Source organism: Nipponia nippon, unplaced genomic scaffold (assembly GCF_047370975.1).
Source record: "Nipponia nippon isolate SJK-2023a ecotype South Korea unplaced genomic scaffold, ASM4737097v1 scaffold_27, whole genome shotgun sequence".
NCBI classification, from domain to species: Eukaryota; Metazoa; Chordata; class Aves; order Pelecaniformes; family Threskiornithidae; genus Nipponia; species Nipponia nippon.
In genome coordinates this window covers 1,407,366-1,431,048 of record NW_028262344.1, presented here as the reverse complement: position 1 = coordinate 1,431,048, position 23,683 = coordinate 1,407,366, and the positions used below count along the sequence as shown (strand labels likewise).

At 66.7% G+C, this 23,683-nt stretch overlaps 4 protein-coding genes across 8 annotated transcripts; 2 read left to right on the top strand and 2 right to left on the bottom strand.

The window, feature by feature from the left end:
* Positions 1 to 1,128: 1,128 nt before the first annotated feature.
* LGI3 (leucine rich repeat LGI family member 3) lies at positions 1,129 to 5,770 on the bottom strand. 3 transcript variants are annotated; one of them, XM_087762652.1, is made up of 9 exons: positions 5,444 to 5,770; positions 4,873 to 5,266; positions 3,999 to 4,070; positions 3,834 to 3,905; positions 3,614 to 3,685; positions 3,437 to 3,508; positions 3,129 to 3,298; positions 2,893 to 3,057; positions 1,129 to 2,792 (listed from the first exon to the last, which is right to left on the bottom strand). In XM_087762652.1, exons 2-9 carry the CDS (start codon positions 5,079 to 5,081, stop codon positions 1,975 to 1,977), a joined length of 1,650 nt encoding a protein of 549 aa, XP_087618778.1. In that variant the 5' UTR covers positions 5,082 to 5,266; positions 5,444 to 5,770; the 3' UTR covers positions 1,129 to 1,974. The 3 variants fall into 3 exon arrangements, with proteins under 3 accessions (XP_087618778.1, XP_009467131.1, XP_087618779.1); XM_009468856.2 differs by having other exon boundaries at positions 4,873 to 5,261; XM_087762653.1 differs by lacking the exon at positions 5,444 to 5,770 and adding an exon at positions 5,342 to 5,359.
* A 130-nt stretch (positions 5,771 to 5,900) lies between these two features.
* On the top strand, positions 5,901 to 7,296 carry SFTPC (surfactant protein C). Its single transcript, XM_009468855.2, has 5 exons — positions 5,901 to 6,059; positions 6,169 to 6,315; positions 6,452 to 6,592; positions 6,682 to 6,792; positions 6,946 to 7,296. The coding sequence occupies exons 1-5, from the start codon at positions 6,015 to 6,017 to the stop codon at positions 7,051 to 7,053; spliced, it is 552 nt and encodes a 183-aa protein (XP_009467130.1). The 5' UTR covers positions 5,901 to 6,014; the 3' UTR covers positions 7,054 to 7,296.
* Positions 7,297 to 9,127: 1,831 nt separating this feature from the next.
* Positions 9,128 to 11,302, top strand: LOC104016033 (surfactant protein C-like). 3 transcript variants are annotated; one of them, XM_087763010.1, is made up of 6 exons: positions 9,128 to 9,279; positions 9,558 to 9,884; positions 9,955 to 10,065; positions 10,146 to 10,256; positions 10,413 to 10,517; positions 11,033 to 11,302. In XM_087763010.1, the coding sequence occupies exons 1-5, from the start codon at positions 9,238 to 9,240 to the stop codon at positions 10,506 to 10,508; spliced, it is 687 nt and encodes a 228-aa protein (XP_087619136.1). In that variant the 5' UTR covers positions 9,128 to 9,237; the 3' UTR covers positions 10,509 to 10,517; positions 11,033 to 11,302. The 3 variants fall into 3 exon arrangements, with proteins under 3 accessions (XP_087619136.1, XP_087619138.1, XP_087619135.1); XM_087763012.1 differs by lacking the exon at positions 11,033 to 11,302 and adding an exon at positions 10,617 to 11,015; XM_087763009.1 differs by lacking the exon at positions 11,033 to 11,302 and adding an exon at positions 10,630 to 11,014.
* Positions 11,303 to 11,948: 646 nt separating this feature from the next.
* On the bottom strand, positions 11,949 to 20,860 carry LOC104016032 (uncharacterized). The gene is made up of 32 exons (XM_087763013.1): positions 20,767 to 20,860; positions 19,823 to 19,971; positions 19,361 to 19,677; positions 19,171 to 19,249; positions 18,903 to 19,051; positions 18,731 to 18,826; positions 18,142 to 18,195; positions 17,962 to 18,033; positions 17,848 to 17,874; positions 17,544 to 17,588; positions 17,359 to 17,412; positions 17,206 to 17,268; positions 17,066 to 17,131; positions 16,885 to 16,947; positions 16,748 to 16,780; positions 16,590 to 16,652; positions 16,448 to 16,510; positions 16,236 to 16,298; positions 16,096 to 16,158; positions 15,893 to 15,943; positions 15,739 to 15,774; positions 15,564 to 15,626; positions 15,425 to 15,487; positions 15,269 to 15,304; positions 15,060 to 15,096; positions 14,334 to 14,833; positions 14,154 to 14,253; positions 13,422 to 14,075; positions 13,194 to 13,290; positions 12,777 to 13,036; positions 12,613 to 12,654; positions 11,949 to 12,422 (listed from the first exon to the last, which is right to left on the bottom strand). The coding sequence occupies exons 2-32, from the start codon at positions 19,896 to 19,898 to the stop codon at positions 12,178 to 12,180; spliced, it is 3,630 nt and encodes a 1,209-aa protein (XP_087619139.1). The 5' UTR covers positions 19,899 to 19,971; positions 20,767 to 20,860; the 3' UTR covers positions 11,949 to 12,177.
* Positions 20,861 to 23,683: the final 2,823 nt, after the last annotated feature.

Genomic DNA, 23,683 nt, shown 5'->3' with positions numbered 1-23,683 from the left:
CAAGGAAGGGAGGGAAAGACAGACCCTTTGCTGGGGACTTCTTTTTGGTTTTGGAGGGGGTGTTTTTTTGTGATGTGGTGTGGGGAGCCCCGGGGCACCCCAGCGCCATACCCCGGGGTGCGAGAGGGCAGGGTGCGGGAGCTGGGGGTTTTGGGCGGAGGTGGGAGCGCTGCTGGGTCATGCCAAGGGAGTCAGATGTGCAGGCACCACCCTGGTGTGTTGATTCAGCGGGGTTTAGCCTTAGCTGCTGCAAAATCCCCTTCCCGGCACGCCTCACCTGGGTTTATATGTGCGCTTAACCTTAAGCACCCGAGCTCGGGCGTGTTGCTGAACCGGGGCCAGGGCTCTGCGGCAGGCGCGGATCCCTGCAAGATGCTCGGGAGAAAATAGAAGCTGTTTGCTCTTCCTGAAACCGGAGCGGGGCTCAGAGTCCTCCCCGCTGGACCCGGCATCACCTCCTTGGGCCACCTTCCCCTTGACCATGCATCCCCAGCAGTGGTCCAGGGTATCCTGGCTCCCCCATCCCAGTCAGGGCCTCTGCTTGCCGCCTGGCTTTAAAATCTGCCCTTTCCCGGTGGGGAAATTGAGGCAGAGAAGTGTGGCAATGCCCTGCTGTGGCACCAGTGAGGGCTGGGTGCTGTGCCCTGCCTTGTACCCACAGCAGGGCTGGATCCGGCTGCGGGGGCTGCACCAGGGAAGGGACCAGGTTCAGGCTCTGCAGCCACCGAGGCCAAACCCGGCTCCCAAAAGCTGGCTGTGCCCCGGGGTGCCTGTTACCTTTGAGAGGATCTTTATTTGTGAGTTTAATTGGTGGTTTTTCACATGCATATTTATATACCTGGGGGACAGGGAAATGCTCCCCTGGAAAACCAGCTGGGCGGCTGCGCGGCTGCTGGTGCAGCTCGGGGTGCAGCAGGCTGCAGCGGGGACTCCTCTCCCTGGGGAAACACCTCCTGCTTCCCCCCCAGCCAAGGCATCTGCAGTTTTAGGACCCTAAAACAAGGGGTTCCCCCCTCCTGGGCTTGTACAAGGAAAGGGGTGCTGCAGGACCCCGGCTGGAGCGGGACCCCCGGGAAGGGACACAGGGCAGCTGGACGCGCGGCAGCCGTGGGCAGACGCAGGCAGGGCTGGGTGTCACAGTGTGTTTATTGTGGGGAGCGTTTCGGCGGACACGTACACCTCGGGTACGGCTGGCACGCTGGGTCCTGCCTGGCAGCGGGGGGACACGGGCAGAGGGAGCTGCTGGACATGCACGGAAAGGGACGAGAGCAGGCCAGCCCTGCTTCTGCCGGTGGTGGCACTGCCTTGGCAGCATCCCGCCAGCCTGGAGCATCCCACTGGCCTTGAGCATCCCATCCACTTTGGGGCATCCCATCTGCATCCACCTCGGAGCATCCCATCTGCCTCGGAGCATCCCATCCACCTCAGGCATCCCATTCACTTTGGAGCATCCCATCGGCCTGGGAGCACCCCAGTGTCCTGGGAGCATCCCATCCAGCCCTGGCAGTCTGGCCCTGCCTGTTCACATCCCTGCCTGCTGCCCCACTCCTGTGCCCCCAGACCTCCCTGCCGCAAGCCTCCGGCTCCCGTGCCCCCCCATCCCTGCCAGCCCAGCTAGCGCTGCAGAGCAGGCACCCAAGGGCACCGGTCTGCAGGGCGAGGGGTGTCCCACCCTCCCGTCCACGTCCCACGGGCTGCTGGACGGGGTGGCTGTGGGTGCCGCACATGGGGAAACTGAGGCCCATGGCTTCCCCGGGCAGTGGGGCCGTGGGGCTGGGTGCTGCCGAGGGGTGGGTGAACGTGGGGGGCCAGGAGGGAGGCTGGCACCGGGCTGTGACCACGGGGCAGAGTCGGCTGCAGGCAGGAGGAAGGGGCTGGCGGGCGCATGCGTGTCCTCGGGCAGGAGCAGGCAGCTCTCGGGGGAGGCGAGAGCCTCGTCGGTGCCGCGCAGGCAGCCCGGGCTCTGCCTCCCCGCTAAAGGCTGAGGTCCACCACCACATGCCGGTAGACCAGCGTGTTGGCCTTGAAGCTGGGAGCCAAGAGGAGCTGCACGTCGGCAGCCGGCACGTAGCGGAAAGCCCGCGGCGCCTGTACCGACAGCTCCTGAAACTTGACGAATTTTTGCTTCTCCTCTTCCCACAGGTAGACGTGGGTGAAGGAGAAGTCACTGCCCAGGGCCAGGTACTGCCGCTGCTCCACCGAGAAGGGCTGCATCACCATGGAGCCGCGGGACGGCAGCGTCTGGAGCTCAACGAAGCGCTGCCCTTCCCATCGCACTACCTTGGAGTCACCGATGTAGCGGCTGAGGCAGAGGAATTGGTCCCGCTTCACCCTGAAGTGCTTCACCATCTGCACGTCCAGCATCTCCCCCACCTCCCCCTGGAGCACGAATTGCTTCTGCGCCCGGTTCCACTGGTAGATGACGGGGGCTTGGGAGCTGCTGGAGATGATCAGCCGGGGTTTGCCGTCGTTCTCCATGTATTCCACGTCGGTGTCGCGGTGCCAGGCATGGAGGGCTTGGTGGGAGTAGAAGCCATTCTGGTTGAGGCGGTAGAGGCTGGTGGAGCCCGCCTTGGAGCTGTCGGCGATGACAAAGTACCAGTCGCCTTCGATCTGGAAGGCCTCGATGTCGTTAGGCTTGCGGGTCTTCTGGCTGTCGATGTCCTGGATCTTGATGAACTTGTCCACGGCAGTGTCCCAGCGGTAGATGTAGGAGCCGCCGAAAAGCTGGGCCACCACCACGTACAGCTGGTTCTCCGCCACGATGGGCTTGCAGTGCACCGCCGAGTGAGCTGCCAGGCAGGACCACATCACGACGGGGCCGTGCCCTTCCCAAATCACCCAAACGGGGGGGTCCCAACCCGGGAGGGGACCCCACCCTAGATTCCTTACCGGGGATGCGGTCAAAGTCACGCAGCTTGCGCTCCACGTAGTCCCACTTGAGGACGGCGCAGCTGCTGGCGCCGGGCTGTGCCAGGGCGACGTACAGGTCGCTGGCGTAGGTGAAGGGCTCAGCCGACACCGACTGGAAGGGCAGGACCTGATGCACCACGAAGTCTGGGGGGGAGAGGCGGCGGTGAGGGTCCGGGTGCCCAGGAGTGGGGTGACGGGCGGCCGCAGTCTCTTACCTGTGGTGATGCACTGGAAGTCACCGAGTGCCAGGTCCCGGATCCGCTGGCCCTCGAACTGCCCGGGGCTGCTGCAGAAGATGGCGGGGACCGTGGTGTTGGTGCTCTCCAGCCATTCTACCAGCCACTTGATCTTGCAGTCGCAGGCCAGCGTGTTGCCCCGGAGGTCCCTGCCAAGGACGGCACCGAGTCACCCCCAGCACCCAGTCCGGAGCGAGCAGAGCACCCTGCCCAAACCCCGAGCACCGGCGTGTCACCCCCTCCCCAGCCTGGTGTCCTGGGTGTCCCCAGTGCTGCGGCAGCCTTACAGGTCGCTCAGGATGTCCAGCGGCTTGAAGAGGTCCCGGGGCAGCGTCTGCAGGTTGTTGTTGGCCAAGGACCTGGGGGATAAGAGCGGCCAAGGAGGCGACACAGCCCTGGCTGCAGGGAAGGGGCAAGAGCCGTCCCCCGTGTCCCCAGGGAACGCGGGACCCCCCGGTACTCACAGGTGGGTCAGGGACTTGAGCCCACGGAAAGTGGCCTTCGAGAGCGCCTGGATGTCGTTGTTCTCGATGAACCTGGGGCAGGAGGAGATGGTGGCATGGTCGCCCTGAGGGGACTGGTCCCTGCGGATACCCCATGCTCTCCCCATGCCATGTCCAAGGCCATCCCCACATTCCTGTCCCCACGTTCCCGTCCCCGTGTTCCCGTCCCCATCCCACGCACAGGTACTGGAGATGCGAGAGGCCAGCGAAGGCGTTGTCCCCGATCAGCGTGAACTTGTTGGAGTTCAGCAGGCTGCAAAGAGAGGGAGGAGGCGTCAGCACCGGGCTTGGGCAGGATGGGCACAGCGGGCGCCGGGCTGCCCAGCCGCCGGCACGGGAGACGTACAGGAACTGCAGCGAGGGGATGTGGGCGAAGGCTGCCTCTCGGATCTCCGTGAAGGCTGCGTTCACCATCGTCCTGCCGGCAAGACGAAGCTTCAGGGCTATGCGGGAGAGGGGACGGCAGCAGGGGGGCTCCGCCACCCCCGTGCCCCTCAGCACCATCTCTGCTGTCACCTGGGGCGTGCCAGGGCAGACCCCCGCAGCCCCGGCTCCGCGGGGAGGGTGCTGGGCGGGGGGCAGCCCCTGGGAGAGTGGCCCCAGCAGCAATCCTGCCTGCTGTGGGTGGCACAGAGGGGACGAGGCCCTCAGCCCCACAGCAGCCCCCAGGGGCTGGCACCCACCCCATACATACCCACGCCCTGCAGCACCCCCCGGCCCGAGTGCACACGCATGCACACACGCGTGTACACGCATGCACACGCATGCCTGCACACACACATGCATCCACTACGCACGCACTCGCACGCCTGTGGAAGGCTCCGGTGTACCTCCGTGTCCCCAGGGACCGTGCATCAGGACCCGCCAGCCGTGTCCCCTTGGGGCTCTGGTCCCCAAGGTCACGGCAGACGGGGAGCACGGCGGGGACGGGCTGCAGCCCTGCTCCATCTGTCACTGATGGATGGCTGCGTGTGCAAGGAGACCTGCCGCCACCGCAGGAGAGCAGGACATGGGGACTGGTCCTGCGGTGTCCCCAGCCCTCTCCTTTCCACAGGAGACTCCTGCACTGCCCGTGGCCCACACGGGCACGCATTTGCCCCTGATGCAGCACAAAGAAAGAGGCTGTCCCTGCCACCCCAGGGCAGCCAGCAGCCCCTGCCAGCCCCGCACCCTGCTCCCCATCCCCACCCCTGTCCCCATCCCGCAGCCTGGGTACTCACAGCGAGATGACCTCGGGGGGCAGATTCCTGGGCACGGCCTTGGAGTCCACACAGAAAGCTGTGTCCCGGGTGCAGGAGCAGCTCGGGGGGCAAGGGGGTGGCCGGGGGGGACGCCGACCCCCTGCCGGCAGCCAGAGCCAGGCCAAGGCGAGGAGGAGGAGAGCAGAGAGCTGGCCCCTCGGCATCCTCCTCCTGTGCCACAGCTCCATCGCTCTGGCCTAGCCCTGCTTTCTCCTCCGGAGCTGGTCCCTCTTCTCCTGCTGTGCCCAGGAGCCGCAGCGAAGCTTTTTCCTCTCCTCCTTCCCTGGAGATTTCAGTGTGGAGGGGAAGCGATGGTGGCGGTGGAGGCTGCCGGCGCCCGACCCGCTGCTCTGCAGCGCACCATGCTCCTGTGCTGCGGGAAGGAGGGAGGGAGGGAGGGATGCGGCTGAGTGACAGCACGAGCATCCGTGTGGACGCGTGTCCTCACCAGCGTGCGAGCGTGCAAAGATGGGGGTGCACGCCGCGGCGGGGGCAGCCGCTGGGAGCAGGGTGCTCTCGGGGTGCACCGGGATGGGGGACAGGAGGGTACCCGCAGGAGTTTGCAGGGGTGATGCTACTGCGGCTCTCCCGCCCCGTTGCTTCGCCCGGGTGCCTGTGCTGCAGCGCTGCCCACGCCAGCTCTCTGCCTGGCCTGGCAGCGAGCGCTGCAGGGTGGCGGGAGGTGCTGGGCACCCGTCCGTCCCGTCCCAGGCACGGCGCTCCCGGCCAACAATGAGCCCAGCCAGCTCCTTCCCCGTGCCGGGGGGGGGCACAGCTGCCCATGCGCGGGGCCGCAGGGACCAGGGGTGCAGCACCCCCAGAGATGTGTGCTAAGGGTGCTGGGTCCTTGGCCAGAGCCTGGGGCTGGGTGTGGAGGGCGGGCACGCTCTGCCTGCCCGCTATTTGCCTTTACCCCCCCACTGCTGGCCAAATGCCGGTAAAGGGCCCTCGGAGGCTTCATGCCCCCTCCTTGGCTCCTCTCTGGGCTCAGCAAACAGAGCACAAGTGGCACCTTAGCAGCCGGGGCGGCCCCAGCCTCCTCCCACCCACCCAGGGTCCCTATAAATCCCCCCGTCTCCGGCTGGCAAAGGGACAGGAGCCGCACGGCGAGGGAGGGTGAGATGGACGGCAGCTCCAAAGAGGCGCTGATGGAGGAGGCACCTCCGGTAAGGAGCACCCATCACCCAGCCCGGGGAGCCGGTGTGGGGCTGAGCACTGGCTGCCTTCCCCGGCTCCACGCCAACAGCTCAGCCGGGTGCTCCTCTCTGTCCCCAGAGGTACACGGCCTCCCCCCGCCTGCCCTGCATCCCCCACCAGCTCAAGTGCCTCCTGATCGTGGTGGTGGTGGTGGTCGTCCTGGTAGTGGTCATCGTTGCCTTCCTGCTCCTGGGGCTGCACATCACCGAGACGCACGCCGAAACGGTGAGGCAGGGCTGGGGAGCGAGCCATGGTGCCACCGGCTCCGGTGATGGGTTTGGGAATGGCACCGGCTGCCGGCGCTTTGCTGGGATGGGGTTTAGACCCCGCAAAGCTCCCTGACCCCCCCTCTGCCTGGCAGGTCTTGCGAATGACCATCCATGGCCTGGATGGCGAAGGGACCCCCCAGCACCTCTCCATGAGCAAGAAGGAAAGGACCGGGACGTTCGCCGTGCGGGACGGGCTCAACGCCTCCGCCATGGTGGTGTATGACTACAGCAAGGTGCACGGGCAGCCCGGGGATGGGGCACGATGGGGCGGGTGGTGGTGGCGGGGACGGGGCTGAGCTGACCCGAGTCTGTCTGCAAACAGCTGCTGGTCGGCTACAGGTCCTGGCGTCACCACGCCTGCTACATCACCCGCGTGGACAAGGACAACATCCCGGGGCTGGATGCCATCACCGAGACCTTCCAGCGCCGGCAGGTGAGTGGGGCGTCAGCCCAGCCCAGCCCAGCCCCTGCGTCCTGGGCAGCCGGGGCGAAGTAGGGGGCTGCTGGGCTTGCGGCAAACGTCCGCTGGAGGGGAGGCTGCTGGGGGCCAAGGGTGGCAGTCCCCACTCCGTTCTCTCTCCTGCAGGCTGAGACGAAGGAGGCCGGGGACAACACCGTGCCCCTGGCTGACCGCTCCATCCTGGGCACCACCGTTAACATCCTCTGCAGCACCGTCCCCGTCTACTGGGCGTAGCACCGGCTGGGGTCGGGTCTCAGGGGGATGGGACAGCGAGACGGGGATGTCACTGTCCCCATGCTCCCAGCATTGCCTTCCAGGTGGGATGCCGGCAAGACAGTGCCTGGGCATCTCTCCTCCTCCATGGCTCCATCCCGCATGTGGCCCAGGGGCAGCTGCCCCGCAGTCGGGGTGCTCTGTCCACAGCCGCTCGGCACCGCGGCTTTTCCATGGCAATTGCAATAAACAAGTGGGATTTGCTTTGGGATTCATGCTTCTGTCTGCAAAGTAAAGCCTGCGCCCCTGCTTCCGAGTGCTGCTTTTGTCTTTCCCCCTGCGCTGGTCAAACAGCCCTTCCCAGAGTGCTGGGGAGAGGTGGCACGGTGCCCCAGGGATGTCTCCCTGCGGGGTCCAGTGGGGGTAGATGCATCTTTTGTGTCGGTGTGCTCAGTCCAGCCCCAGGCGAGGAGCACAGGAGGGCTCAGACACTGCTCCCCGGGGCAGCGGCACACACCCCCACGTTGCACACCATGCTCCCAGGCTGCATGGCCAGTGTCCCCACCTCTGCCCTCCCGGTTTGCATGGAGGGAGGACGAGATGGCAGGGGCAGCCTCTGTTCCTCCAGCCCATGGGCACAAGCAGCGCACCCAGCCAGCCCCGGGCACCCCTGCGGGGCCTGGGCCACCCCTCTGGGACAGGTCCCCATCCTTGTCCCCTCCATGTGCAGACAGGGACAGAGGGACTGTGCCACATCCCCGCTGAGATCCAAGCCCTGGGCTGAGCAGGGCATCCACAATCCACTTGCTCCAGCTCTCCTCCATCCCCCGTCCGCTCCCCATCCCCAGCAGCTCCAGCTCCTCTGCCCCAAAGCAGCTGGGAGCATCCTTGGGGGGCACCTCCACACACTGCATGGGAGAACAGGGGATGAACGGGGCTGGGAGGGAGAAACGGGACCCCAGGAGGACCCGAGCCAGCCCCCCTAGGAGCACAGCGGTGCTGGGCAGCGTGATTTAACCTTTCAACGGGTGCTAACTCAGGGTTGTCCCCATAGCCACTGCCACGGGCAGCGAGGAGGGTCCCAGCTCCTGGGGGCTGACGCTTTGCTGGGAACAGGAGGGAAACTGCCCGTTGCCATGTGTCGACACGGGGCCAGCAGCTCTGCTCCCCAAAATGCCCTGACCCTGCATTACCCTGGCAAGGAGCCGGGTCGAGAAGGGTGCACACCGCCGAGGAAGGCGATAAGGGCTCCCACGGCCTCTCCTGCACACGGTGTCGGAGAGCAAACAGCCAGGAGCCACTCAAGGGTCTCCCGTGCTCCTTGACACCCTGGGACAGGAGGCAGCGTGCAACACGGGGTGCACACCCACACCCCCACACCCTCCTGCAAGCATCTGGGGTCCCAGGGTGCCAAGGAGGCGGCCCAGGGGTGGCTGGAGAGGTCCCAGCCTGAGCCCAACTGCAGGAGAGGCTCATGTCCAGACAAGACCAAGGCAGAGCGGTGTCACCCTGCCCTGCTGATTGCAGCACTCAGGGTGACACGCCAGAGGCGGGACCCCCGTCCCCTAAGCAAATCCACACCGCGGGCAGCCCCAAAAGCCCCAGCATTGGCAACACAAGCCCCCGTGGTGCCCAAGCATCCTTGGGACCAAGGCTGCGGAGCACCCAGCCTGGCCATGCTCCGGGGACATGTCCTCACCCCGTGGTGACCACGCTCCCACCCCAGCCTTGCTGTTTGTGGGAAAGCTTTGATGTCCCGTCCGCACTTTGCCCGCCTCGAGCAGCTCCAGGTGCTCGAGCTGGTGAAGGGACATGGGCACCAAGCCAGGTCTCGCCTTGGCTGCGGCCATTGCCGGATGCTCCACCCTGGAGGGCAGCTCTAACCCGCGCAGGAGGGTTTGCTTTGGCCCCGACACTTCGCTCCTGGGCAGCAGAGATGTCCCCGTGCTTGGGGACAAGTGTCCTCAGAGCCTCTTGACCAGCGGGTTCCCAGGGGAATCCAGCCCTGGGGAAGGCGGTCAGCAAACACAAGCGAAGTGGATTGCACGTCAGAGCCCGATTGCACACCGGGGCCACAAGCCTGTTCACAGGGGTCGCCCTGCTCCCCACCCCCGCGCCCCGGTATAAAGCCCTCTGCCCTGGCTGCTTTGAGGCTGCCTGGGCTGGGAGGAGGAGGAGGAGGCAGCGGCTGCAGTGGCGGCAGCCATGGAGAGCAGCATGAAGCAGGTGGTGATTGAAGAGCCACTGGTGAGTCCCTGCGACCCGCAGCGGGGTGGCACGGTCACGCTGGGGGTGTCCCCGTGCCTGGCAGAGATGCTTGGCACAGGGCTTTGCCCAGTTTATTCCAGAGAGGCACCGGTGCATGTAGGATGGAGCAAGGGCCGGTGGGATGCTGCATCCCCAGAGCTCAGGGGAAGCGGGATGGGAGCTGCTCCCTGGGGCAAGCCCAGCACAGCCCACCTGCATCCCCCAGCTCCCATCTCCTTCCCGCTCACCCCAGCTCTCCGCCTTTCCCATGCCCGCAGGACCCGGAGAAGGGCTGCTGCTCCCAGGGATGCTGCAAGCCTGGCTGCTGTTGCTGGCCCTGCGCCGTTTGCTGTTCCAAATGCGCCCGGTGCTGCATGCCCCGGTGCTGCAAATGCCCCAGCTGCTCTGGCTGCCCTGGCTGCGCCTGCATCAAGCGGTCCCTGTGCTTCGTGCCTCGCCTGCTCTGCTACCTGCCCCGCAAGCTCCTCAGCTGCCACCACCTCAAGTGCCTCCTCATCGTGGTGGTGGTGGTGGTCCTGCTGGTGGTCATCATCGCCGGCGCCTTGCTGATGTGGCTGCGCGCGGACCAGCGGCATGCTGACACCGTAAGTAGGGACTCCCGCTGCCCCCGGGGAGGGGCTGCGGCAGGCGGTGAGCTCCCCCCGTGCCCCCCAGGTCCTGCGGATGGGGTTGTGGAGAGGACCGGCCTGGGAAGAGGATGTGGCCACTTTCTACCTGGACGGTGGGGATGGAAACCCGGCCACGGTCATCTATGATTACAAGAACGTAAGCAAGAAGCCCTGTGCAGCCGGAGGGATGGGGAAGGGGTGATGGGGCTGAGCTGATGCGGGTCTGTCTGCAAACAGCTGCTGGTGAGCTACAGATCCCAGCTCCACCGCGCCTGCTACATCACCCGCGTGGACAAGGACAACATCCCAGGGCTGGACACCGTTGCCGAGACCTTCCAGCGCCGGCAGGTGAGTGCCGGCCGCCCCGCTTGGCACCGGCTGGGGCAGGACAGGGGGCACATAGCAATGCCCCGGGCACGGTGCCTCGTGCAACCCCCCCGATGAAGAATTGGGGTGCAGCATCGCACCGCTGCTGCCTTGTTTTTCCTTCTCTCCCCTCGCCAGGCTGAAAAGAGGCTCGCCATGCCCCTGGCTGATCGCTCCCTCCTGGGCACCACGGCGAGCATCCTCTGCAGCATCATCCCCGTCTACTGGGCTTAGCCTTGCTGGGTGAGTGCAAAGGGTCCCGCTGCCCACAGGAGTGGGCAGAGGGCTGGCAGGGAGGGCTGGGGGACCCCCACCCACCCACCGGCACCCTCACGGTGCCAGGTTTGCCTTGCAGCATCCCCAACGGACACGGCATTGCCGCAGCCCCTCCGTCCCTCCGGGAGCATCACCAACACCTCCGCAGCTGCCCCCGCCGGCAGCCCCTCCACCCAACCCAGTTTCGGGAGGTGCTGGGGCCCATGCGACGCTGTGGGGCTGAGCAGGAGGTTGTGGGGTCAGGGGGGGTTGGCATTGGAGGGGCACGGGGGGCTCCGCTTCGCCGTGCGGCACCGCATCCCTGCTGCAAACGCGGTGCTGGGGGGCTGGAGGCGGTGGGTGGGTGTCTGCTTGGGCGAGCGCCGCGCTGCGCCAGGGGACAGCTGGTTTGTCACTTAAGTCTTCTCAGCTTTGCCAAACCTGAGTGCAAAAATGAGCTTAAAAAAACATGACATTTAAAGAAACAAAATTCTCCGTTCCAGTTCTTCGCTCCCTGGTCGCCTGGCTGCCGGCAACTCCCGGCTTCCTTTGCCTTAAAAATACATTTAGTGGCTCTGAGCAGTGTTTAGGCGAATTTCTGCTGCAGCCACAGCCTGGGAGTTCACGGGAGGCACCCCCGAGCATCGCTCAGCACCAGGGCACGGGACCGACCTGAGCTGCCCCCTCCTCCTGCCAGAGCCAAGGCTGTCCTGAAAAATGTATCTGTCCTCTCCCGCCCTGCAGAACTGAATAAAGGATAAGGGGAAGAATGAGGGCTCGGAGCTATTCCTGGTGACAGCCCGTGTCAAATGTGGCCACAGCCACCGGCTGCTGCCCGAGGACTGGGATTATTAGGACTGGGATGCTGGTGTTATAAGGATTGGGCGTTACTAGGACTGGGATGCTGGTGTTATAAGGATTGGGCGTTATTAGGACCGGGATGCTGGTGTTATAAGGATTGGGCATTATTAGGACCAGGATGCTGGCCTGGGGCTGAGCATTCAGGACGAGGGGGGAGCGTGGAGCAGCGCAGCCGCAGCCCCCCGGGACAGGAGCCCGCCAGCAGCGCAGCTGCCTCCCGCCGGCGTCGTGGCCGACCCGGGGTGGGGGCCACAAGCACCCCGCCACCCCCACGCCTGGATCCGGCCCCTGCTCCCTGCTCCTGGCAGCCAGAGAAGCTGCTCCCCGCAGGGAGAGTGCAGCTGCGGCTGGCCGGGATGCGGCGCATCCATCCAGGGCCTTCTGCAGCTCCGGAGCACTCACCCCCAAACCCTCGCCCTTCCCCAGCCCAGCTGCATGAGCGAGCACGAAATGTGGTGTGGTTTTTATTTGAAAGGCTCCCAGGCTGACCAGCCAGCCCTGGGTACCAGCATCCACCCGGAGCAGCGGATGGCAGGGGGTGTGCAGAGTTTTGCAAGTGCTCAGCAGCCGCGCCACCGGCTCAACCTCCCCACCCCATGATGGAGCAGCTGAAGACGAGCTGTCAGAAACTTGGCAGGACCTCGAAGTCCTTGTGCAATAATTCAAGCGTCCTCGTTTCTCGAGCCTGCACAGGCGGGGGCAGGCAAGGTTTGCAGAGGGCGAGCGCTGCGTCTCCGGGTGCCGCATCCCAGGGGACCAGGGGCACCCTGGATCCCGATGTGGGGTGTCAGCCTCGGCAGCTGGGCGCAGGGGTGCAGGCGGAGGTGTTGGCAGGGCGGGGGGTCGGGGGGCTCGCCCTGCCCGGTGGCAGGCAGGCAGCTTCGCACTGCTCCTGGCTCTCAAAGCGGTTGCGGCTGCCGCCACAGCCCCCATACCAGAAGAGTGAGCAACGGCCGTGCTGGTGGCCCTCGAAGAACCACTTGGGCGAGAAGGAGTGGCAAGGCCCCGCATCCCGTGCCTCCAGGCAGGCGGCTGCAAGGCGGGCGGCATGGCACACTCACGGCACGGCCAGAGCGCGTGGCATGGTTGCATGCCGGGAAATGCACCCCACGACCCAGCCGGTGCATGAGCTGGCAGCCCTGCCTGCCTCCCTCCCTGCCTGCTCTCTGCTCTTGAGTCACCCCCTCCAAAGACACCCAGCCCCTCCTTGCACGCTCCTCACCCTGCGTCACGTTGCTCTCGCCCACGCTGGCTCTGTCGGGACCTGCCCGGGATGGTCACAGCATCAGCCAAGCAGCAGCACCGAAACCTCAGCCATGTCCCCTGCCTGGGCTGGGGGTACCCCGTGGCCCCCCAGTCCCCAGTGGGATGCCCACCCCCACCTACCCGGATCCGTGCAGGCGCGGATGCAGTCCCGCTTGCTGCCGAAGCGGTTGGCGTTGCCCCCGCAGCCCCCGTACCAGAAGCGCTCGCAGGACCCTGTCTCCCACCGGTGGTACCACATCACGGAGAAGGGGGCACAGGCGCTGCCAGGGTCCTTGTCCAGGGCGCACGGTCCGGGAACGGCCGCAGCCCTCCGGCCCTTGCTGGGGCCAAGGGATGCTGTGGGCATCCCGGTGCGGGCCACGGTGGGGACCTTGGGGGTCCTGGGAGGGGAAATCAGAGCAAACCCCCCAGTACGTGCTGGGGGACAGAGGACCCCATCCCTGAGAAGAGGAGGTGCAACCCCCCAGCCCCCCAGTTTGTGTCGCAGGGGACTGAGGGATGCGCACGCAGGGGATGGCCCTGGTGCCGCTCACTCACTGCGCAGGGGTCCCCGGGGGGGGCTCGCTGGTCCTGGTGCCGGGGGCGGGCAGCTCCTGGGGGCACCCTGGGGTGCTGGGCCGCTGGCTGCTCTCCACTGCGGAGCAGAAGTGATAGCAGAGGTGTGAAGAAGGTGCCGGCAAAGAGGTTTTGGGGATCGAAGCTGCCTCCCCCCGGAGCAGCCCCGGAGATGCTCCAGCCCCCCAAGACCTCCCCGCTGCCGCTCACCCCGCAGTCTCCTGAGGAAGCCCAGCGCCGTCCTCTCCGCGTACCCCATCTCAGGCGGGTGGACCGAGCCCAGGCGCAGGGAGTGGTACCGCCACGCTGGCAGCGCCTCAGGCACGGCCGCCTCCGGCCGCTCCGTCCCGGCTCGCCCTAGGGAGAGCACCAAGATGCCAAAATCCTCGCACCGGGTGAAGGGGGCCAGTGCCTGCCGCGCCTCCCTGTCCCACAGCACTGCGGCCCCTGTCCCCACCACGAAGAGGACGCGGAGCCGGCTGCCGGAGCTCTGCAGGAAGGCATGCCGGAGGGTCCACGCCACCGTGCCGCTGGTGGATGCCGTGGCTGCCCTGGGCACCAGCGCGAGGCGGAGGCGCTCCCGGAGCTGCTCCCTGGAGCCCAGCAGCCCAAAGGGGACCTCGGCCAAACGCTGCCCGGGGGTGGAGGGGCCCGTCAGCACCAGGGCGACGCGGGTGCCACCCTGCGCCAGATCTGGCCCCGCGAGCTGCAGGTGCCCCAGAAGGCGGTAGAAGAGCTCGCTGATGGCCTCCAGCCTCTCCGCTGGCATCCCCAGGGCCGCGTTGTCCACCACCAAGGCCAAGTCCACGTCCAGCAGGTCAGGGGACGGCACGGCTGCGGTGCAGACCTCAGGGTGGCAGAGGTCTGGGGATGGGGAGAGATGGAGGCTAAGCCCAGGAGCCAGCGGGCACCCATCCCCAGTGCTGCCCTGGGGCTGCCTACCGAAGCAGAGGACGCAGGGCAGCACCGCATCCCGCAGCACCGCCGCGTCCCCAGCCGGCTCCTCTGCGGAGAGCTGGACCACTCGGAAGAGGCTGTTGACCTGGGGAGGAGGCAGAGCCAGGCCAGGGGGTGAGGGCTCGGGGGGGACCAGTGGGAGCAGCCACCAGCCCCAGGGCTCACCTGGAAAGCCCGCACCACCTCGGGCAGCGGGCTGAAGGTAAGCACCGCCGGCATGATGCCCAGGGCTTCGTACTGCAGGGCAGCCTCCCCGATGCCCTCTAGGTCCTGGTTCTGGCCACTGGTGACGAAGAGGACCACCTTTCTGCCCAGGGCGGCTGGCCGGACCCTCTTGAGCGTGTGATGCCCCACGAAGCGCATGGCAGCGGCCAGGCGGCCGCGCCGGGAGGAGCGGGTGGGCGAGAGGCGGTGGAGGCGTCCCAGCAGCGCGGCCCTGCTCCCCACCTCCCCGGCACGCAGCAGGTAGGTGGGGGTGGCCGCGTAGGCCAGCACAGCCACCCGGGCCCCCGCCGGGCAGCCCAGCGGGGAGATCTGCAGGTCCCGCAGCAGCAGGGCCAGCAGCTCCTTCATGCGGGAGAAGAGGGCTGGTGGCACCGTGGATGAGGTTTCCAGCACCAGAACCAACTCAGTGGGGAACAGCGGGCAGGAGGGCGAGGTGGTGACTGTGAGGGGATGGTGACACCTCAGGGATTGTCAGTAAAGCCCCCCCGTGACATCCCGTGCTCAGGGTACCCGTGCCCACCCATCCTCTGGGCAGCCTCCGGGCACGCATCCATCGGCTGTGCCCCCGCCATCCAGCCATCCCTCTGTTCCCCCCCACCGCAGTCCCCCCACCAAGCTGGTCCCCGTCCCCTCCCTGCCATCCCCGCCGCTGTCCCAGGCTCTCACCGCAGCTCCGGCGGATGAAAGCCTTGAGCTCGCAAGGCTGGAGGGATGCACGAAGCGGCGTCAGTCCCAGCTCTCCTGCCCAGCTCTTCCCAGCAAACCCAGCAAGGCTTGCTGGGGCCAGGCAGCCCCCGAGCTCCTTGCTGTCCCCCGAGGACACCCCTCGAGGCTGGGTCCCCATCCCCAGCTGGCCCTACACCAGCATCCCGTACCGTGGAGGGGGGAATGCCTGGTGAGCCCTTTGGGCCCTGGAGCAGCAGGAGAGGAGAGAAATTAAGAGGAAATATGGAAAAGGAACACATCCCTGAGCACTGGGGCTGGTCGCAGGCAGAAACGTGGCAGGAAAAAGGGAATTTGCAGGGATTCACCATCTCTCCTGGAGGTCCTGTGCCGCCACGGCCGCCCACTTCTCCTCTGCTCCCGGGGTGGCCCTGGAAAACCCTGGGGAGTTGAGCATGGGGTGGGCACGGCCGCGGGGGAGCGGGGAGGGGGCTGCACCGTACTCACCCTGCGCCCAGGCAGCCCTCGCACGCCCTTGTCCCCTGGGGATCCTCTCTCGCCCCCGTCACCCTGGGGGGGACACTCAGAGGAAGCCGACCCCGTCCTTACCAGCACCCCACAGCGGGGACTGGCTGGCCCTGGCCGGGTCCCCATGCCCCCTCCCGGCCCCCCATGCACTCACCTGAGCCCCGGGGTATCCCAGCAGGCCCCGAGCGCCCTGGGGGAAGCAGCACACGTGAGCGGGGCTGGGACCCCCAGCAGCCCCACGGCCAGGGACGGAGCTCTGCCCCACGCTTATCCCACCCGCCTCCATCCCTGCTCCGTGCTGCCAGTACCTTGGCACCCTTCCTCCCTGGAGCACCTCTCTGGTCACACCCATTCTCACCCTGGGAGGGGAAAAAAATCCCAAAGGAGATTATTGTAGGACCTACACAAACACCCCTCTTCCCAAAGCTTCCTTGGCCATGGCTTTTCCATGCCTGCCGTGGTGGCAGTGCCCCCCGGGAGGATGCCATGTCCCCAAGGGGCACAGCCTTACCAGGGCACCTTTGGGCCCCCGCGGTCCCATGCTCCCCTTCCTGCCCTCGGCTCCTGCCTGCCCCTGGAAGAGAAAGCGGGGCTGCAGGCTGGGGGTGCACGGGGGGAGGCTGAGAAATGCCATGCCGTGGTACTGCTCACCTTCTCCCCTTTGGGGCCAACTGGGCCAGCTGCTCCCTGGGAGCCCTCGGCTCCGGGCAAACCCTGGGCAAAAGGCAAAGGCGGATCAAGGGTGCCAAGGAGCACCCGTGGGGTGGGCACCCACCGGCACGGCCACCGGCTCAGGGTGGCCACCAGCTCAGGGTGGCCACCAGCACCCACCGGGGACCACAGCAGAAGGAGGGGGACAGCACCTGAAGTCCTCTGCTCCCCAGGTGGCCGGTGGCACCCTTCGTCCCCCGTGGCCCCGGCAGCCCCTGCAAAGGGAGAGCGGAGGGGGCAGCGGGGATGTCTGCCCAGGGGTCCCAGGGCTGGCAGGGGCTTCCCTGGCCTCACCTGGGCACCTTCATAGCCCTTCTGTCCCCCAGGGCCAGGGCTGCCACGGTTCCCCTTCTTCCCCTGGGAGGAGACAGGACGGCTCAGGCTCTGGCAGGGAGATGTCCCTTGTCCCCTGGCAGATGGACCCCGGTGTGCTCGGGCACTGCCAGCCCTACCTGTGCTCCCTGATGCCCTTTCTGGCACGAGGTCTGTGGAGGGAGGCATCGTCAGCGGCCATGTCCCCAGCACGGGGACACGTGGCACAGGGACACCCAGTGCAGACCCTTGTACCCCCCCTGCTTGTGGCACATACCGGGTGAGCGGGGGGACCTGGGGGTCCCACTGGCCCCGGGGGACCATCCTGGCCGGGGTCTCCCTGGAAATCACAGGTGTTGAGAGGGAAGCAGAGCTCCTGGCTGTCCTCCGCACGTCTCATCCCCAAAAGGCTCCACCACCACCGCCCAGCATCCCTAAGCACGGTCCTGGGCGCTTACCTGGGGACCCCCATCTCCTCTCCACCCTGGGGGGCCAGGCTCCAGGCTTCTCCTCCCAGGTGGCCCCTGGGGAGCAGAGAGGGGGTTCAGTGAGCCCCCCAGCACCCCGTGGAGCCCCAGGGCTGTGAGCCGGTACTCACCACCTCACCACGAGGGCCTGGGGGTCCCTTCTCCCCCCGGGCACCCCGGGAGCCTTTCTGCCCCTAGGTGAAGGCAGGAGGAAGGGATTTAGCAACCAGCCGGCGGGCGAAGGAGGCAGCACTTCGCCAAGGCTCAGCCGTGCGGCACCGCACCTGCCTCCCCCGGGACCCCTTCTCTCCGGGGCGGCCGGGGGCCCCCACTTCGCCCTGGGAAGGAGAGAAGAGGCTGCGCCCGTGCCCGTGCCCGTGCCCATGCCACGTCCCGCTCAGGCGGCTGTGCCGGGATGGAGGGATGGTTGCACCAGCTGGCTGGTGCAATGCCCTGCTGCACAGCTCACCTGCTCCCCATCCAGGCCATCGTAGCCAGCTTCTCCAGGAGCTCCCTGCAGGGAGGTGACATGGTCTGATGCCAGGTTATATGGCACAAGGTGGAATAGCCAGGTCCTGGCTTTGCCCTGCTTCCTACAGCACCCCGGGCCATCCCACCGCTCCATCCATCATGACCATCTCCCATTCCCCTCCCCAGATCCCTCTCTTCCCTGCCCATCCTCGAGGTCTCCCTGCTGCTGCCAGCTGTCCATGGCCTTGGCCACCATCGGTGCCCACAGGAGCCACAGGATAAACCACGAGGCAGGGATGTACCTGCTCCCCAGGGTGACCCACGAAGCCCTGCAAAAAGACAGAGGAGAGCAGCCGGGGAGCAGTGGGCACCCACGCTGTGGGATGGCGCCACGCTGGGCTGGGACAGCCCCTCACCTTCGGTCCACACTGCCCCGGGCACCCCTGGATCCCTCGGCTGCCGTGGAGACCTCGCGGTCCCTGCTCCCCCTGCATTCGGGATGGGAGAGGAGGGCATCAGTGGCAATGCGGTGATGGGGGTCCCCTTGTCCCCAGGGCCACCCTCTTCCACCCCCGACAGTCCCACGGCCAACTCACGCTGTGCCCATGCTCGCCCTCGTCTCCAGCACGTCCCTTGCTGCCTGTCACCCCCTAGGACAGAGAGACCCTGGGAGCAGCAGCCGCGATCCCCCGGCCCGATGACGGACCCCAGGCTGGGAGCCAGCGCGGCTGGGCTCCCTTCCCAGCTGGGGGAGGAAGCGCTTGAGCAGGGCAAGGGCTTGAGCTGAGCTCCCAGGGCTCCTCTTGGCCCTGGGAAAGGGATCCGGGGCTGTGCATGCAGCTCGGGGGTGCAGTTCCCCTGGGGGGAGCTGGGTGAGACTCCCCCAACCCCCTGGGCCTCGGTTTCCCCCTGCTTTGCTCAGCGCTTTGGCACAGTGGCAGCAGCACAAGGCAGGCACGGCCCAACCTCAAGGTTTGTTCTGGGAGCCCGGCTGGGCGATGCAGAGCCCACGCATCCATCCCAGCTGAGAGGGATGGGAAGGATGGGACCGCTCTCCTGTGGGCATGGTGGGGGGCCTGGGGAAACATCCCCTCTGATGGGGAAGGGAAAGGTCTAAGCCTTGCTCTGCGCTGTCTGCAGGGCTGGGCATCCCTCCCGCATCCCCCCACTCCCCCAGCCCCTTACCTTGCCCCCCCGGGGGCCACCAGGACCTCGTGGACCGGGCAGCCCCACACAGGTGCAGGGACACATCTGGCAGCACGTCCGCTCTGCCAGGGCCAGCTGCGGGGAGAGGGTGGCATCCCCACTCAGAGCCCACGGGGACCCCGCCACCCACCCCACCGCTGCTCGTCCTCACCAGCTCCTGTGCCACATGCCCGCCGGCCTCCGGCATGTCCACGGCGAGCTGCTGCCCGCTCCCCAGCCATCGCCCAAACTCCACCTGCTGCAGGTCCCCCAGCCCCGTGGCGTTGTTCACCGCCACCGTCACCAGCAGGTGAGCTTGATCTGGAAAGGACGGGGTGCCGTGGGGCGTCACGCCACACCGGGTGGCTCCCGGCCTCCACCAGCTTTCCCCGCTCACAGGGGTCACCCGGCCAAGCCCCACGCAGCCATTGCCACCCCACCTTGCATCCAAGCCGATGTTGCCTCCTCCTTCATCTTCCCTGCATCATCGTCCAGCCCATCCGTGAACACCAGCAGCACCTGGGCGAGGACGGCGGGGGCTGGTGCTCTGCAGCAGCCCCTGGCAGCGGGAGCGCCCGGCATCCCCCAGCCTCGCGGGGAGCAATGGGCATGGCTGTGCCGGTGCCATACCTTGGCATCGGCCGTCTGCCGTGCCAGGGTGCCGAGGAAGCTCTGCAGGGCGGGCTGGTTGAAGTAGGAGCGCTGGAAGGCGTGCGCCCGCGCCAGGCGTTGCAACACGTCCATCCAGGGCTCCTGCAGCCGGTCCTGGAAGAAGGTTTCCCCATCCCGCTGCGTGCTCTGCAGGCTGATGCTCAGGTCCAGCGGGCTGCAGGTGAGGCGGTCCAGCGCGGCCAGGTCCCGCAGAACCCGCTCCAGGTAGGGCTGCAGGTTGGACTGCTGGTAGTCCGTGACATCCAGGGCCACCAGCACGTGGAGGGCGCACGGTCCTGATGGGTAGAGCACGGACACGCAGCCGGGCTACGTGGGATCCTGGCTGCGGGGGCTGGAGCGTGGCATCCCTCACGGGGACATGTATGCCCCACGGTGGGACACCTCCCCAGCGTGGCCATGCACAGGGACGTCCTCACTCACCCGCCTCCCGGCTCCGGACCCCTGCGGCTGCGAGGACGAGCAGAGCCGCGGGGAAGCAGACCCCGCACAGCCCCATGGCCCCAGCGTGGCACGGCTCGGCAGGACGCCGTGGTCACCGTCAGGGAACCAGCTCCTCCCGTGCCTGGCGGCTGCAAGGCGTGAAGGCAGGGCTGCAGCCAGGCAGCAACCGGCAGCGGCGAGAGCAGAGCACCTGCCTCGGGGAGACGGAGGGCCCAGAGCTGCCTCCAGCTCTCCATCCATCACTGCTGACAGGTCATCCATGGAGCGCAGCCCAGCCCGGGGCCACTGTGGCTGTCCGAGCCGAGCCAGCGCCGGCCTCATCCTGCTCGCCTGCTTAGTTGTTTGCAGACAGCGCTGGGTGCGTTTTGCTCCCCGGGGCTGAAAGCGCTCGGTCCTGGAGAGCTGCGGGGCAGCTGGGGAGGGCACGGGGGCAACGCGGGGCAGAACACGGGGGTGTCGAGCTCCTGACGGAGCTGAACTGCTCCTGGCAGGGCTTTGGGACTGGCTTTGTCCCCGGCGCTGCGAGGACGCCCGTGCAGCCCGCTGCCCCCCCAGCTCGGCCTTTGGGGCTGCGCCTCAGGCAGCACACTGCAGAGGTGCAGCTTTTCCGAGGGTTTTTGGGATGCCCTTCAGAGCTGGCGTGGCGATCATCCCCCCACCGCTCTGCAGGCAGGGAGCGGAGGCACAGAGCAATGCACCGAGGTCAGCACCAGGAGCCCTGCCTGCCCGCTTTGCCGACGAGCAGGACACAACCCATCCCATGGCCCAGCCATGCGGCCGGAGCAAGAGGGGAGAAGGCGTCTGGAGCCCAGATCCCTTTGGGAATTAGCAAAGTGAGGGACCAAAGACCGCGGTAGAAGCCAAACTTGCGGCATCGCCACAACCCTGCAGCGACCGTTTGGGGACAGAGGAAACCCCCTTACCTCTCCTGCGCCTTCGCCGCTGCGGGGATACGCGGTGCGCAGACGGGGCAGTGCTGGGCGGTGCAGCTGACCACGGGCTTGCAGGAGCTGGCCGCCTGCGTGGGAGGGTGTGAGTTCGGGGGGTTATTTATTCCAGGGCTCAAGAAAACATCATATGTCCGACACGTCAGGGGGAGCTGCCTTGCAGCCAGGGAAGAGGCTCCCCGGGCTCCGTGGGGCTGGCCCTGCCGGAGCAGGCAGCTGCCCATCGTGGGGCGCGGGCCACGGCACCCCATGGCCACCCACCGCCTCCTGGGAAGGTGCAAGGGTCTCATGGGGCAGGAGACCATCGACGGTTGAGGGAGACTGTGGTGCTTGGAAAACCACGTCAGCAAGGGAGCCGGGTCCCAGGGAGCGAACACCAGCGTGGGAAAGCCAGGCTGGTGCGGAGGGAGGTGAAAGAAAACCCTCCACCGAGAGCCGCGGGTCCCTGGAGCGCTCCGTGAGAAAGGGGCGATATCAGGGTGGAAACCAGCGGCCAGATCCTGACATAATGGATTTACATCATCCGGGGACTCAGCCCTCAAACATCCTTCCCAGCAGAGGGATGGAAACAGAAAGTATTTCAAAGCCCAGCTTGTTTTTCACGGGGGCTCTGTTTTCTCGGGAGAGCAGCTAGAGGTTGGAGATCAATTAGGCAGTTGCTCCCCGCATTCCCATCCTTGGGCCGCGCCACGCAATGTGTGGGCCGGGGACGGCGTGGGGAAGCAGAGCGAGACCAGTTTTCAGGAGTTTATTTATTTGTTTGAAGGGGAAAGGTTTACTGGATGTAGGTTTTGCAATGCTGGGCTAATAAGCAAAACACATCCCGAGATGATCCGTTGTTGGGGGAGGAAAATAACGGCTGGAGATAAGGGGCAAAGGAGATTTCCCCACGATCTGCCGTGCCTGGTGGGAACGAGTCAGGCCCTGAACGCGGGAGGTCCTTGAAAGCAAAAGGGAAAGAGGATTTGGGGGGGTTAGTGGGCAGGGGAGGGAGCGGAGCCCGGATGCCTGTGTGCATCCAGCGTGTCCCCAAGGCAGTAATTGTACGCAGTAACACTGAATGCTTAAAAAATAATGTTAATGCAAGTTGTGAGAATATTGTAAGTAAGACGATAGGGCTGTGTTGGTCTGGGAGCAGCAAGAGCGGGCTACGCTGCGTGGGACGATGAGCCAGGAGCCGGAGGGGGCCCCGCTCAGCTCCTCGTCCCTGCTGCAGCACCTCGGGGCTGGGACGCGCAGGAGGGCCGCTGCAAGGGGACAAGGGACATGCACGGGGACAAGGGGGCAAGGTAGGAGGGCCCCCCTGCGTGGGCAAAGCAAGGCTGAACTCAGAGCTCTATCTAGTGGCGAGCGGGCGGCCAGACCCTGCTTCCCTCCCTGGGTTGGGGGTACCCACAGCCTGGCCTGGCGGGGCACAGCCGCTCCGACGCCTGCACCAGCTCCCCAGGGTGGGCAGCTGGGAGGGGGCAGAGGGCAATGAGTGGGGCGGCATCCCTCGGAGCACCTCCTGCCCCGTGCCCATCGCCTCCCCGGCACGGCACCCACCCGCCCCTGGGTGCCTGGGCGCCCGGGCATGGCCCGCTGCGGAGCTGGGTGGCCCCTGGGGACCTCGCCGTGACAGGTCCCTGCTGAAGTGGCAGAGCTTTGATGGCAGGTGTCACTCACAGACCTTGGCGCACACGCGTGCACACGCGTGCACACACGCTTGCACACACGCTTGCACACGCGGCCACGAGGCCCAACAAGGGCTGCCGGCTGCTTCTCCCCTACTTTACTCTCTGGGCACCCTCTGGCCACCCTGGGGTGCTCACCCCACTCCAGGGGTGCTCACCTGCCCTCCCTGGGGTGCTAGCCCAGCTCCTGGGGTGCTTGCCCACCCTGCCAGGGTGCTCACCCAGCTCCTGGCAGCCCTGTGACCCACACGGTCTGGGTGCTTCTGGGTGCAGGGCTGCCTTTGGGGTCGGGGAGGGAAGGCAGGCAGAGCACCGGCCCCATGCTCCCATGGGGTGCTGGGGTGGGGGGCTCCTGGCTGCACCCAGCTGGGCTGAGCACCCCTGGGAGGATGCAGGCTCTGGTGATGCTTCCCTGGGGGTTTGCAGGGTGCGGGGAGCTTCTCAGCGCCTGCTCCGGGGCCTGGAGCTCACCGGTGTCTGGGAAGGGTGCGTGGGCTGGGGATGTTGCCTCCTCCTCCTGCTCCGGCAAGGCTTGGGAGGATGTGGGATGCGGGGTGCAGGATATGGGGTACAGGACTAGGGGTGTAGGACTGAGGGTCCGGGACCAGGAGGTACGGAGTGCAGGGCTGGGAAACATGGGGAATGCAGGAGGGGGGCTGGGGATGTGGGGTACAAGACCAGGACATGGGGGTGCAGGAGGGGGTGTAGGACGGGACGATGTGGACTGGGGGCTGCGGGGTGCAGGACTGGGGCCATGGGGTGCAGCAGCAGAGGTCGCGGGGTGCAGGACTGGGGGCTGGGGTGCTCAGGAGGGGCTGCAGGAGCAGGGCTGGGGAATATGGGATGGGGTTGGGGCGGGTAGGATCGGTGCTGGGGAATACGGGATGGGGCGGAGGGGGCAGGATCGGTGCTGGGGGATATGGGATGGGGCAGAGGGGGCAGGATCGGTGCTGGGGGATATGGGATGGGGCGGAGGGGGCAGGATCGGTGCTGGGGGATATGGGATGGAGCGGAGGGTGGGGGATATGGGATGGGGCGGAGGGGGCAGGATCGGTGCTGGGGGATATGGGATGGGGTGGAGTGGGTCAGGATCGGTGCTGGGGGATACAGGACGAGACCGAAGGGTGCGGGACAGGACGAGGGGGCCACGAGAGGGACGAGGGGGTGCAGGACCGGGTCCGGGGGCTGCGGGCCGGAGGCTGGGGGCGGGCAGGAGCGGG

What these genes read in the sequence shown, in the direction of transcription:
- LOC104016033 (XM_087763010.1), top strand. Translation starts at nt 9,238, where the DNA reads ATGGAGAGCAGCATGAAGCAGGTGGTGATTGAAGAGCCACTG. An exon ending in TGGTGATTGAAGAGCCACTG is followed by an intron (nt 9,280 to 9,557) that starts GTGAGTCCCTGC and finishes CCATGCCCGCAG; the next exon opens with GACCCGGAGAAGGGCTGCTG. An exon ending in ACCAGCGGCATGCTGACACC is followed by an intron (nt 9,885 to 9,954) that starts GTAAGTAGGGAC and finishes CGTGCCCCCCAG; the next exon opens with GTCCTGCGGATGGGGTTGTG.
- SFTPC (XM_009468855.2), top strand. Translation starts at nt 6,015, where the DNA reads ATGGACGGCAGCTCCAAAGAGGCGCTGATGGAGGAGGCACCTCCG. An exon ending in CCGAGACGCACGCCGAAACG is followed by an intron (nt 6,316 to 6,451) that starts GTGAGGCAGGGC and finishes TCTGCCTGGCAG; the next exon opens with GTCTTGCGAATGACCATCCA. An exon ending in AGACCTTCCAGCGCCGGCAG is followed by an intron (nt 6,793 to 6,945) that starts GTGAGTGGGGCG and finishes TCTCTCCTGCAG; the next exon opens with GCTGAGACGAAGGAGGCCGG.
- LOC104016032 (XM_087763013.1), bottom strand. Translation starts at nt 19,898, where the DNA reads ATGGGGCTGTGCGGGGTCTGCTTCCCCGCGGCTCTGCTCGTCCTCGCA. An exon ending in GTGGCCCCCGGGGGGGCAAG is followed by an intron (nt 18,196 to 18,730) that starts GTAAGGGGCTGG and finishes TCTCTGTCCTAG; the next exon opens with GGGGTGACAGGCAGCAAGGG. An exon ending in GAGGAGATGGGGGTCCCCAG is followed by an intron (nt 16,948 to 17,065) that starts GTAAGCGCCCAG and finishes TGTGATTTCCAG; the next exon opens with GGAGACCCCGGCCAGGATGG.
- LGI3 (XM_087762652.1), bottom strand. Translation starts at nt 5,081, where the DNA reads ATGGAGCTGTGGCACAGGAGGAGGATGCCGAGGGGCCAGCTCTCTGCT. An exon ending in CCCCCCGAGGTCATCTCGCT is followed by an intron (nt 4,071 to 4,872) that starts GTGAGTACCCAG and finishes TCTTGCCGGCAG; the next exon opens with GACGATGGTGAACGCAGCCT. An exon ending in CTTCCAGTGCATCACCACAG is followed by an intron (nt 3,058 to 3,128) that starts GTAAGAGACTGC and finishes TCTCCCCCCCAG; the next exon opens with ACTTCGTGGTGCATCAGGTC.